This window comes from Cheilinus undulatus, linkage group 10 (genome assembly GCF_018320785.1).
Source record: "Cheilinus undulatus linkage group 10, ASM1832078v1, whole genome shotgun sequence".
Lineage (NCBI taxonomy): Eukaryota > Metazoa > Chordata > Actinopteri > Labriformes > Labridae > Cheilinus > Cheilinus undulatus.
The window spans coordinates 25,201,461-25,213,866 of record NC_054874.1 but is presented as its reverse complement, the minus strand read 5'-3'; the positions used below and the strand labels follow the sequence as shown (position 1 = coordinate 25,213,866).

The following is a 12,406-nucleotide window of genomic DNA, read 5'->3' as shown; positions in this document are numbered from 1 at the left end:
CTCTCCTCTTCTTCTCTCTCATTTTAAATTAAACTTTCTAATTGAAAACATCTCACACAAAGCACTCTCCTCCTTTCTCCTTTTCTCTTCCTTGGCTATGACCTCCAGTTTACTTTGCCTTTTCCTCTGTAGGAAATGTAACATCTACAGCTACAGAACATTTCATCTGGGAGATAATGTCCTGATATCAATTAAAGTGCAAGGTGGGAACACATGGCAGCAGGAAAACGATGTGGGAATTACGAAATTAAGCGGTATTCCCCTTTAACCAAAGCTCTTGAAATGGTCCTCCCTAGTGTATTGGTTTCTGTGTCAAGCAATGAAATCTAATGAATCCAGAGTAATAAAATCCCCATACTACTTTCCTTTATCTTTAATTTGACGGTTGACTTTCGTGACGACCGCTGTTGTACAATCACACTCTAATTTCCCCCAAAGCAGAATTTGCCCAGTCTCATGGCACGCAGGCACCAATGATTAACTGTGAGCAATTACTATTTGAATAGGGGGCCTTCCTTGTCTTCTCACTTCCCCTGTAGAAGACAGACTGTCTTAATAGCAGAGCACCACTTTGTCTTTATGTGACCTGTCACTTGTGTTGGATTTCTCTATTCTGAAAACAGCAGTCATTTTTACAGCTCAAGTGAGGGGGAAAATTTATGACTAAGAAAAGACAACTGTCGACATGCACGATTATGCACATGTACAACAAAAGCTGAAGTAAATGCACGCTAAAATGAGCATACAACCTCACAGACTGTTTTATTTTTATGTGGAGACAGTTGGAGAAAAAAAGGAGGGATCAATTGTCCAGTGAATCACAGCTCATCAAACAAGAACATTCACAGGCGGCAGCTCTGACTTATGAATGCAACACTGGCATTTGTCATCATGGTGTGATAAGTTCTTTTGTGCATTATATCCTGCTAAAAGGCTGAAGAATGGTTTCAGTCAGTTACTCTTTCCTTGTCTGAAGCATTCATCACAGTGTGACAATTTAAGACATGAATAAAACGATACACTTCAAGAAAATTACAACCCTGATCACATTTATTCATTAAGAAAAAAAATGTCTGAAACATTATGACTCATAAGAGGTTGAACAGACAGAAAACATCACACCGTCACTTTCATTATCTCATTTAATTTGATCAAATAATCATACCTTCGTCTCCGTCTGTCCAATTGTAAAAAAAAAGAGTTTTGCGATTTTAAGAAAAAAATACGTTAACCCCTTAAAGCCTGAAAACACAAATAATAGCCAGAAAATTCAAAATTTTTAAAACTGAAATGTTCATTTAACTTTCTACTGAAATTTTTAAAAAAATCCAAATTTCCATCAGATTTAATAAATATATATTTGTGTATGAAGAGAAGACAAACATCATGTTGTGTTGGTATGGAGGACATTTTTGCTACTCTGTCTGCTTTAAAACTCAGTACCATTGAATATTTTGACTGGCCAGATGTGCACTCATTGGAATGAAACTTGGAAAAATCGACCATGGTTAAAATATATATATATATATATATATATATATATATATATATATATCTGCCGCACTTTTGCACAGCGAAATTGCATTGCTGGTGTGGAAGCTTGCATTTACTTGCTACGGGTTTGAAAAATAAAATCGTGTTTGGTCTGTAAAGGCCTTAAATCAACATCAGTAGCCCAAACATGTCATGTCTTTGTATCTGTTTATTGTCATTTTTTTGATTGTTTCTGCTGCTAGCTTTAGCATTAGCCACCATATACACTTCCCCCAGTGTGATTCATTGCCACTTCATCTTCAGGACTCTTTATGTTCCACGTGGAGAGGTGACAACAATGAGGTGGTCATTATCTCTGCCCACAACTACCCTAGATATTTACACATTTTCTATACAATTGTTATATTTTTTTATTTGAAGATATCTATTACATTTTATTGTTTTACATATTGTATTTCGTATTTGTAATGCTATTCTACAAGATTAACCATTTACACACTTTTTCATAAAAGTCATTTAGTAACAATAAGTTTTTTAAAAAAAGTTTCTGTTCCCTACCTATTTTGTTAGTTTTCGGTTTTTTATGAATATTAGCAACAAGATAAAACAATTGATTATCTAAAAAAATAAATACAACTGATTATTAAAAGCTAAATTGTATTTTTAGCAATAACTAGTAGCCTTTCATCGTAGACCTACCGTGATCAACAGGTCATGCTCTTAAAAATTCAAACATGGGGAGCACAGATGGTCCAGTGGTTTAACACTAGAACCGCCACTGCAGTCTGACGGACGGTTTGGGATTTTCGGATGCCAATAAGTTTGTTAAAATTAAAATTCCAAGCTTGTAGTGCCATGAGTTTTCCTAAATATATGTTCTGTATGTTTTCTGAAGCTTATAAGGTTGTCTAATGAAGCACTAATGATTTCTGAGCATTTATTCCTCCAACCGCTGCTGCCGTCGTCACACAGACGGCTGTGGAAAGAGACATAATGATACATTTCGCGGAAGTGATTTTCCCGCTGCTGTTTTTTTTTTTTTTTTTTTTTTTTGGCTTTGATATAACATTCCATCCGATTACGTCATTCTTTCCTATACATATGTGTAAATATTTTTTGTTTATGCGCGGGAAGAAGGAGACAAAGGACAATAAACAGGCATACACAGAGATACAGACAAACAAACAAACAAACAGACAGACAAACAGACAGACAATCAGATCTAGACACACACACATAGTGAGACATAAGCAAACATGAAGAGAGGACAACCTAAAAGATTTTCTTTAGAAGAGGCTTTGGCCAAAATTCAGGAGATGAGTGAGGGGGAGTCTGATGGTGGTGAGATCGGTGGCAGTGATTTTGACTGGAGCACGGAGGACGAGAGCTCGGACTCCGAGCCTGAACCACGGCCAAAAAGGTCAAAACCTTTTGAGCCAGCTGCCCGGTCTGCGGCGTTATCAACCCAAGGTAGGAATGCTGAATAATTTCATTTTTATTCGTTTTTAGATTAATTGTTATGGTTGATGGCGGCACAAGTTATTGACTATAGCTAGCGCAGCTCAGCAGTTTGACAAACTGTGAATATGGTCTAAAACTAAACCTAGTTTTTCTTGATGCCTAGCATAGGCTACAAACAGTAAAAATATTTATAATCGTCCTCACTGAGAAATAAAAACAATAACTTATCCCAACAGAACAACCTGATGTCACACCAGAGTCTGACAGCGCTCAGGCTTCATCTTCAGGTAGGACAATAGTCTATGAAAGGCAGTTTACACATGTTTATTCTACATAAAATATGAAACAAACTTATAGCAAACAGACACAAACTCGTCTTACCTTTCCCATCAGCAGAAACACCTGCTGACATGACAGCAGCCACTCCGCCGGACGCACCGTCCACAAATCATGGTAGGCTATATTTATGACTAAACTCCAACAAAGTTCACCAAAACTCATATTTTTCGTTGACATATATTTTTGATAACGAAAATAATCAAGAAAAAGGCAGAATGTGATTTAACAATTATACATTCATGATTTGTTATCAATAAATGATCGCATCCTTTTTCTCTTTCTTATATGAAACTTTAAAAATTGCGCAGCCTCTCATCAGGTATCTGTACTATTATTCTGCAGTCCTGAGGCAGTGTGAGCAGGTGAAAGATGGGACCGTGTGGGAGGTCATCCAGCCTGGCGCACAATCGGGTAGAGCGCAGTCCCAAAATGTGCTCACCGAGTCCGCGGGACCCACGGCTCACGCTAAGCGCAATGTTGAGGATGCCGTGAGCACATTCTTGTGTTTGGTGGACAGGAGGATGCTGCAACACATACGGGACTGCACTGTTGCATAAGCCCGCAGCGCCGAGGAGAGGTGGAAATCTCCGTGGCTGAACTAAAGGCCTTCATTTCCCTGCTGTACGTGAGGGGGGCGTACAGCAAAAACCTTGAGATGGAGAGCCTCTGGTCTGAGGAATGGGGCTTTCCATTCTTCAGGACCACAATGCCAAGGAGCCGCTTTCGAGAGATTATGCGCTATCTGCGCTTCAACAAAAAGAGCGACAGGCGTGCACGTCTGTGCACTGACAAATTTGCTCTTTTTTCTCATGTGTGGAGCGGCTTCATTGATAATTGCATTGCCTGCTATAAACCCGGAGCCTACATCACGGTGGACGAGCAGCTGTTCCCCACCAAAGCACGGTGCTGCTTAACTCAATACATGGCCAACAAACCCGACAAATTCGGCATCAGATTCTGGTTGGCAGCAGATGTGGACTCTAAATATCTTTTGAACGGGTTCCCTTATCTGGGAAAAGAGGAAGCATGACCGGCACACCAACGTCTGGGAGAGAGCGTGGTGCTGAGGCTGCTGGAGCCCTATGTGGGAAAGGGCAGAAGTGTCACCACTGATAATTTCTTTACCTCACTAAATATGGCAAAAACCCTTCAACACAAACACACCAGCCTGGTTGGAACGTGCAACAGGAGCAGGCGTGAGCTTCCACCTGCGGTGCAGCAGCAGCAAAAGGAGCTGTTCTCGACAAAGGTGCTGAAGCACGACCGTGCCACCCTCACGGTGTACCAGGGAAAGCCCAGGAAGAACGTGGCTCTCCTCAGCACCATGCACCCAGTTGTGACCATTGGGGCTGACAGGAAGAAAAAGCCAGAGACTGTGAGCTTCTACAATGTCACCAAGGTATGCTGGAGGTTTATGAATAATTGATCATGTTTTTGTTGTAGAGATCATAATTGACATATTTCTCTACAGCGCTAAGGTGATTACTTGTTTACTATGGTTTAAGATTTTATTTCATTTTATTTTATTTTTGAATGCTGCCATCCTGCTTGATTATAGTTTTTTCTGATCTATTACTTTACCAGGAGGGTACTTAGCAAGGAAAGGTGTTGCAGCAGCTTAGACTATTGCTATTATTACTATTTGTCTTATTATTATTATTATTTCTAATATACGCGTTGCCTGCTTCTGCCCGTTGTCATAGGTGGGAGTCGACGTCCTGGATCAGATGGCTCGGCTCTACACCGTAAAAGGTGCAACAAGAAGATGGCCTGTTGCCGTTTTTTACAACCTTCTGGACATGGCTGCAATAAATGCATACGTCCTCTTAAAATCCTGCACCGGCCAGACTATCCCAAGGAGAGCCTTCATTTTGCAGCTGGCCAAAGAACTGCGGGAGGAGCACCTCAGTGGCAAGGTGTCACTACAGTCGGTGCCACAGGAGCTGCAACAGCCACAGGCACTGGCAAACAGGAGGCAGTGCCAAATCAACAGCTAATGCAAAAAAAATAAGACCCTCATAACCTGCAAGGGCTGCCTCCTGTGTGGGAGATGTGCTGTCTGGGTGGAGAGCTTTTGCCCCAAGTGCGCGCTGTAGTCGGCGGCGCTCTCCGCGATGCTGATCCTGACCACTGTTCCATTTGTTTGTTCCATGTTTTAATAGTTTACTAATCAATTTGATCATTTGTTCGTGTTATTCTTTAATTGTTCACTAATCAATTTGATCATTTGTTCCTGTTATTTTCATTGCTGCAGTTCTACAGTTTTTGCACTAGTTTGTTTTTTAATGTTTGACGTTTTGCCAGTTCTAGCAACCTTGTTATGTTATTATATGAGTGTGAGTTCATGAAATAGCGCTGTGTGTGAGAAAGAAACAGAGCGAGAGAGAGAGAGAGAGCGAGAGAGCGAAAGGGGGGACCGAGTGAGCGAAATGCAGAACCTGTGCAAATAAAACATTTGTTAATCTTCCCATCACTTCGTTGTATCTCTTCTTCTGTTACATTATATTGCATCAATATAGCGGAAAAGCAGTTACGGATAATTTTGCTATTAAATGTGTTTCAACAAATTGCCCATTTCAGCAGGAGACCTGGTGCAGGGGTAAAAATAAGATTAAAAAACACACGCAATCACGAACATTTTAAGTTAAATTCACACAAGGTAGTAATAATGTTTTCAATCATGCCCAGTTTCACTGATATATTCTTTCATCATCATAACTTAAAGTAACAGCATTTAAGGAAATGTGTAAATGTGTGTTTCTGGGCAAAACAAGTGAAATGCTACATGACCGTCTCACAGACGGCTGCAGCGCTGGAAGGGGGCGCTAGAATGTTGGCGGTCCTAGTGTTAAGGTGCTACCCACATACACGGGCGGCCCAGGTTCAAATCCGGCCTGTGGCCCTTTACCGCATGTCCCTCCCCATTCTCTTCCCCATTTCCAAGTCTATCCACTGTCCTTTCTCTATCAAATAAAGGCATGAAAAGGCCCAAAAATAAATCTTAAAAAAAAAAAAAAAATTCAAACATTCATGCAATTTCAACCTTGTTTTATGAAGAATGTTGTTTACAACAATCTTGAGTTATTAAAATAGAAAAGACAAAAACTACACTTCCCACAATCTTAGAGTGTCTCCATAACATCACTGATTGCTTGAGCCTGCTGTTACCAAACAAATGTTTACCCAGTCAATAGCAGTCATCAGCTTATATAACAATACATGTGTCTGTATCATTAAACTAGACTCTCAGCATTGATGCAATTATTTCCCATATTTAGCACATTGATATCATTCATTGTGTGGTGTTTCGTGTCTGCACTGAATTTTATTTTGGTAGTTTCTGGTTCCTGTTTGGTTGTGGTGGTGTCTAACTTCTCTGTGCTTCCTCTGATGCTCCCTTCCCCCAGTGGTGCTGAGGCTGATTGTTCCCACCTGTCTCTGATCTGCAATCAAGCGGACTTCAAGACACCTGCAGAGACTCACCTCAGCGCCAGAGTATTGCCAGCTACCCACTCGTGGTAACTTTGGCTCTCAGGCTCCTGCAGTGATTCATGTCTTTGAATTATTTGTGTGACTTCGTGACTAATATTGCCTCCCCCTTTTCTTCCAGTGCCTAACTCTGTGCCTCACCACAGCCCAGCTTCAGCACTCTCTCCCTCACAACCTCACTCCCCCTGACCTGTGAACCCCCACCTCCTGACCAACAACATTATCAATAAATCTGTTAAAACGCCTCAGTCTGGTTTGCATTCTGGGTCCTCAGCTCCACCTACACCACTCATTCTGGTTGAATCGCATGCTGAACTGTCCCTTTCAGCACATTTTGCCACTGCAGCGTCTCCCTGCAGCTACAATGATGTAGAATATTCCACCACTGCTCCTTAATTCCTCATTGCACTAAAATAATCTGCCTAATGTGTTATTATTGACCTTTCTACCTTTTCAACAACCATGTCATGCAGATGGAAACACTTTTGTGTCGCTAATTACAGCTGAAGGCATCACTATTAAGGCCTCAAGACAGCTATTCCACACAGGATGATGGAGTCCCATTTTCATTTAGAGAGAAAGAAGTTCTAAACTCCTCACTCTGATACATTTCATCTCTCCCAAAGAGTTTTACAAGCCACTGTCACTGAGTTTTTGACTTGTAGTTTTACCCTCTTCAGTAATAAACCAAGTCTTCACTGAGCTGCAGTCAAAGCTTCACACCACATCAGGGTTATGAGCTCATTCATAATCTAATCGGTTTTGTGTCATTTCAATATTCTGAAATCTATGATGATAAGGTGCTTATAGCTGAAGCCCTCTGAAACGCTCTTATTTGGCACGCACAAGCTGATTGACAGCTCTCTGCCGTCTACTCTGACACTGTATTGAAAGGCTGAAAGGATATGACTCTTTTCATAAAGATTTGATGCAAAAACTATTATTTTATCCACAAATTAGACAACCCCAAACACCATTTTACTTGTATTTCTCCAGTTTTTGTTTTGTTTCAAACATTGGCTCCAAAATTTTCATGATTTTATGATGATTGATCATGAATAATGATTTAAAAAAACAAACAAACAAATAAACAACAACAACAACAACAAAAACAAGTTAAATTAGTGCTCAGTGTAAAAGTGAGCTCTTATGGTGGGATTATTTTACTTTTTTTTCTTTTTTCTCCATGAGATTACTGGGGTAACAGTACTTAAAATGTTTTTCAGCATTACTATGAAGGCAATTAGGCCTGCCACACATTAAGATTTTTAAAACATAACTGATTTTTTTTCAGTATAAGAGACCCAACACATGACGACAAATAATCACTGAAGTCACAGTTTTATGTCTATAGTGTGTGGTGTGGAGAGAGCGGATCAACACAGCACAACACACGCTAACAGATTCTGTTCAGAGACTACCAGTTTCAGCCTGGCCTTGTTTCTCAAAACGGCAAATCTCATGTGGTGAAACGTCTATCTCCAAAAACACTTTCAGGAAATGAATAAAAACTTTACTTTTTTCAATTAATTTTATCATTGAATGGTTCTAATCAGCATCTTCATGAAAAAATAAAATAAAATCATGAAAAACTGAGATAACAGGTTTTGGCCCAGTGATGCCAGCGGTATGCTATAAACACTCCTATTAATGTAGTTATTTTCATCTTTGGGTTTGCTAGTATTATTATTGCCATAAACATTTTTAATTGTTTTTATACACAGTATCATTAATACCATGTTACATCAATATTGTAGTTATCACCGTTAGAGGTGTAACTGTTCACAGAGATAAAGGTTTGGTCCATACTTCGGCTAGGTTCATCAATAAGATAATAAAAAGTCCCAGATTTATAATTCTAGATTTCCCTCTTTATATACAGTGCTTAACAAATTTATTAGACCACCACCCAAAGTAAGGTTTATACCACAGCTGCCCTAAATTAACAGCATTGGTAATTACCAAAATCATTTTTTATGTTTCTGCAGTGGTTAATACACCAATATATAGAAGCTCTTTAACCCAAATGATATTTTTAATGCTAAAATATAATTATTATTGTTATCCATGAATTTTCAAATTTACTGATTTACAAAAAAAGCATATTATTATGTCTTGATTAATATGTCAAATTATAGTTATTTACTTGCATTCCTGAACAGAAAAATTATTTTTAGTGGTTGAATGTTATGCTTGATTCATTTCTGACATCGCAGAGGAGCCCAGTTAGCCGGCTCAAATTTGGGTATAAAAAGATTAATTCAATTTGAAGTTCCTCATTTCTGTTCAAAATGGTAAAACGTGGAGAGCTCACTGAAAATGAAAGAGTCCGCATTAAAGTACTTGATAAGAATGGATGGTCTCTGAGACAATATAAATTTGAATCAATCGATCAATACTTTGTAGGTCTAGTGTTATTAAGAACTATCAGTGATAGTTGATACAGCCTATGGGGTATTTAACACGAGACAGGACAGAGGAAAATGCAAACTAAAAAACAGCCCAATATCTCCTGGTTTGCAAACGTAAAATAAATATGTTTCAAATTAAAATGCTTTTTAGAGCAATGTCTCCCAAATAAAGAAAAAAAAAAAGAAAAAAAAAAAGCTGATGCAGTGATTCCTTATGCAAAATCTGGGAGTGGACTTTTCTTCTTTATGTGTTTTAATATGGAGGCTACTTCCTCCTACTTCTGTTGGTGGTTTAATAGCAATTAGCAACCACAATTCCAGCATCACTGCCACCAAGATTGTTGGATAAATACTGTCACGTTTGGTTTCTTTTCTGTTTTTTAATGGTTCAGATGTATTTGTCGTGGGATTTCGTGCACCAAACTGTCAACTGCCAAGGATATTACATAATTTATACATCAAGTGTTGTAGGTTGTAAGGGAATTGTAAGGGTTCTACTTCCTCCTTATTGGGTATTTCTCCCTTATGATGCTCGCGTCGGCTCGGTTTTCCTTGTTGTTCACTACACACAACAGGATTTTGCTTGTAAATATTGAACATGATATTTACAATCTAGAGTCAGAGTGGCTTTGATCAGTTCAGAGACACACCACAGGATAATACGGCTAGATAATCTTTAAAATCATCTGATAATCGGGCTGTTGTTGACTTTGGCTGGTAGCGAGGATTCAGCCCAATAATCAGCACAGTTATCACGTGGTCTGTTACCCGGCTCAAGATATTCTACTGTTTCCTCAACATCCTCTCTGGAAACTTCTGCCCTCAGGCAGGTGAAACAGAAAGCAAAATCTAACAGGATTAAAAAATCCTTTACAACTCAGGCCATCACATTACTAAATTCTAAAGACAACCATGATGACTGACGATGGTTTCATTGTTGGTTTAAATGAGGGTTACAGTCATGAGTTTATACAGTATTGCCATATTGGTTCCATATACTCTTGTATGTATTTGCCTTACACTGTTTTCATGTCATGTGTTTTCTATGTATCCCTCAAAGCATTTCTTTCCACAATAACAAAAGTTAAACTGGAGTCAAAGGTTTTTTTTTTTTTTTTGCTCCTGTTCAGAGGTGGTGATAATTTCTGATTAATCCTGACAGAAAATTAAAGACAGAAGTGTTCACCTTGAATACCAACATCCCGTTTTAGAACATAAAGATGACACAAGCTCTGATCCGTGCAGAGCTCATTCATCAAGCACTGTTAAAAATCAAACATCTCTTTCCTAAGATGATGGAAGTTCAAAGCCTTGCTTTTTAATGTTTTCTGTGCCGCCACACTAATGATGAATTTAGTCTCTTGCCCTGGGACCCAGACTCATTAAAATACTGTAATTCATGTCAGAACCCCCAAATCCAGGGCACAAGTGTAAGCAGAAAGTCCTGATTTAGTTTGACCAGGAATTAAAGCAACATCCAACATCCAGGCTAAAGCGCTTTGGCTGATTTAAAGAAAAAATAATTTTAAAAAGCTACTATTTACATGTCAGGCTATAGTGTCATACTATATGTAATACAAAGGATTTACATCTACCACTGTAGGAGTAGATAAAGGTTGATTTTTGTTTTCTGTTGAAGGGATTTCACTGCGAAAGGGAATTTGCATAAACAACTGCATTGTGTTTCATATTACAATCTAACACATTATTTTGTAAACAGACAACAAATCTTGTTATAATTTCAGATTAAATTTGGACAGCAGCAGAGTTCTCCTCTGCTCTATTCTCATATAACCTTTAATGTAGGATGACACCATCATTATGAGGATAAAGTGCATTCTGTCAGATTTAATATATGAGTATTTTCCCCACTACTGAAGAGACCACTCACAGTTTGTTTCACCCTTTCCATTATTTTTAAGCAGGCAGTTCATTTGAGTTTTTAGATTTTTATTCATATCTTAATACCCACCACACGTGTGAACTAGTGATCCAAAGAACACAAGCTGCTTTCATGTTGTAATTCTGTGATGCTATGTATGTTGATGTGCAAAAAGAAAAAAAAAGAATCAGTTTAAGCTGTTCATTCATCTTTTCCACGATACCAAGGTATTTTTATTAGTTTGTGAATGTATACTGTGAACTGCTTTGATTTTAATGTGTTACTGTATCTTTAGGGTTAATTTACGAATGTGTGATACCCAGGTAAAGTTTATGGTTGGCCAGTGTGTTTTACAATGGTAATATTTTTCATACAGACAGTGGCCTGATGTGCAGAGAGGGAGAGAAAAGAAAAAAACGCTTAAAGTGAGGCCCCCACATACGATGAGGCCCAACATGCTGTGCGTGGTCTGCATAAAAGGTCCAGAAAGTATGCATATTTCATCTGACCCAAAATGAATTTTGAGGAGACGGTATGTTTGGAAAAAAATATTACATGATATTTCCATTGATCAAAAAAAAAAAAGAAAAAAAAAATGCATGAAATAAAATGCCAGCTGAAATATTGACCAGATGTCATAATATTAAAAAAAATCAGGTCAAATAAAGCCAAACAGTTACTCCAAAAGAAAAGCTTTTTGGGCTGAAAGAGTAAGATCCTCTTGCTGAGTTGAGCAAAATGACTTTGATCACTAAAAAAGATCTATAATCTTCATCTGCTACTTCAGAAGACTTTAGTATATGAAGCTCAGTGTTATTTCATGCAGGATACAGCAGTCATACACCCATCATCCTCTGATGGCAAGCTTATCCCAATTATTGCCTCCCAGCTCCCACAGCCAATCATAGTTCTTTCTCTCAGCACACCTGTCCATTTAAATATGATGTTATTCTCACTAATCCCTGCTTGCAAAATAACTAATGCACCATGCTACTGCTGCTGCTGGCAAAGCTAAACCTCCTCCACCCCAGCCTACTCTTTTATAGCATTAAGCTTGTTGCACCCTCACATTGACATTCATGCTACAAAGGATTAATTGCTTTCATACTTAATCAAATGTATTCAGTACACGTCATTAATGTATCCACCTATATGGGGGTTTCTAGCTACGTGATCCCATGAAAGTCAAAGCATGCTGCTTGACTAACCCAGGGAGATCTTTTGAGAAAAGCTTTCTCTAGCAAATAACACTGTTAAAATGTAAGAGAAGATTTTTCCTGAATGAAATATGTGTTAGTTAGTATACAAGTATGTAAGTGTGAAAGAAAAC

At 38.6% G+C, this 12,406-nt stretch overlaps 1 protein-coding gene across 1 annotated transcript; it reads left to right on the top strand.

The window, feature by feature from the left end:
• Window positions 1-4,330: 4,330 nt before the first annotated feature.
• LOC121516789 lies at window positions 4,331-5,291 on the top strand (the record flags this gene model as incomplete). Its single annotated transcript, XM_041798201.1, has 2 exons — window positions 4,331-4,693; window positions 4,998-5,291. Coding segments are annotated over 2 exons (657 nt in total), but the record flags the coding sequence as incomplete, so codon positions are not given.
• Window positions 5,292-12,406: the final 7,115 nt, after the last annotated feature.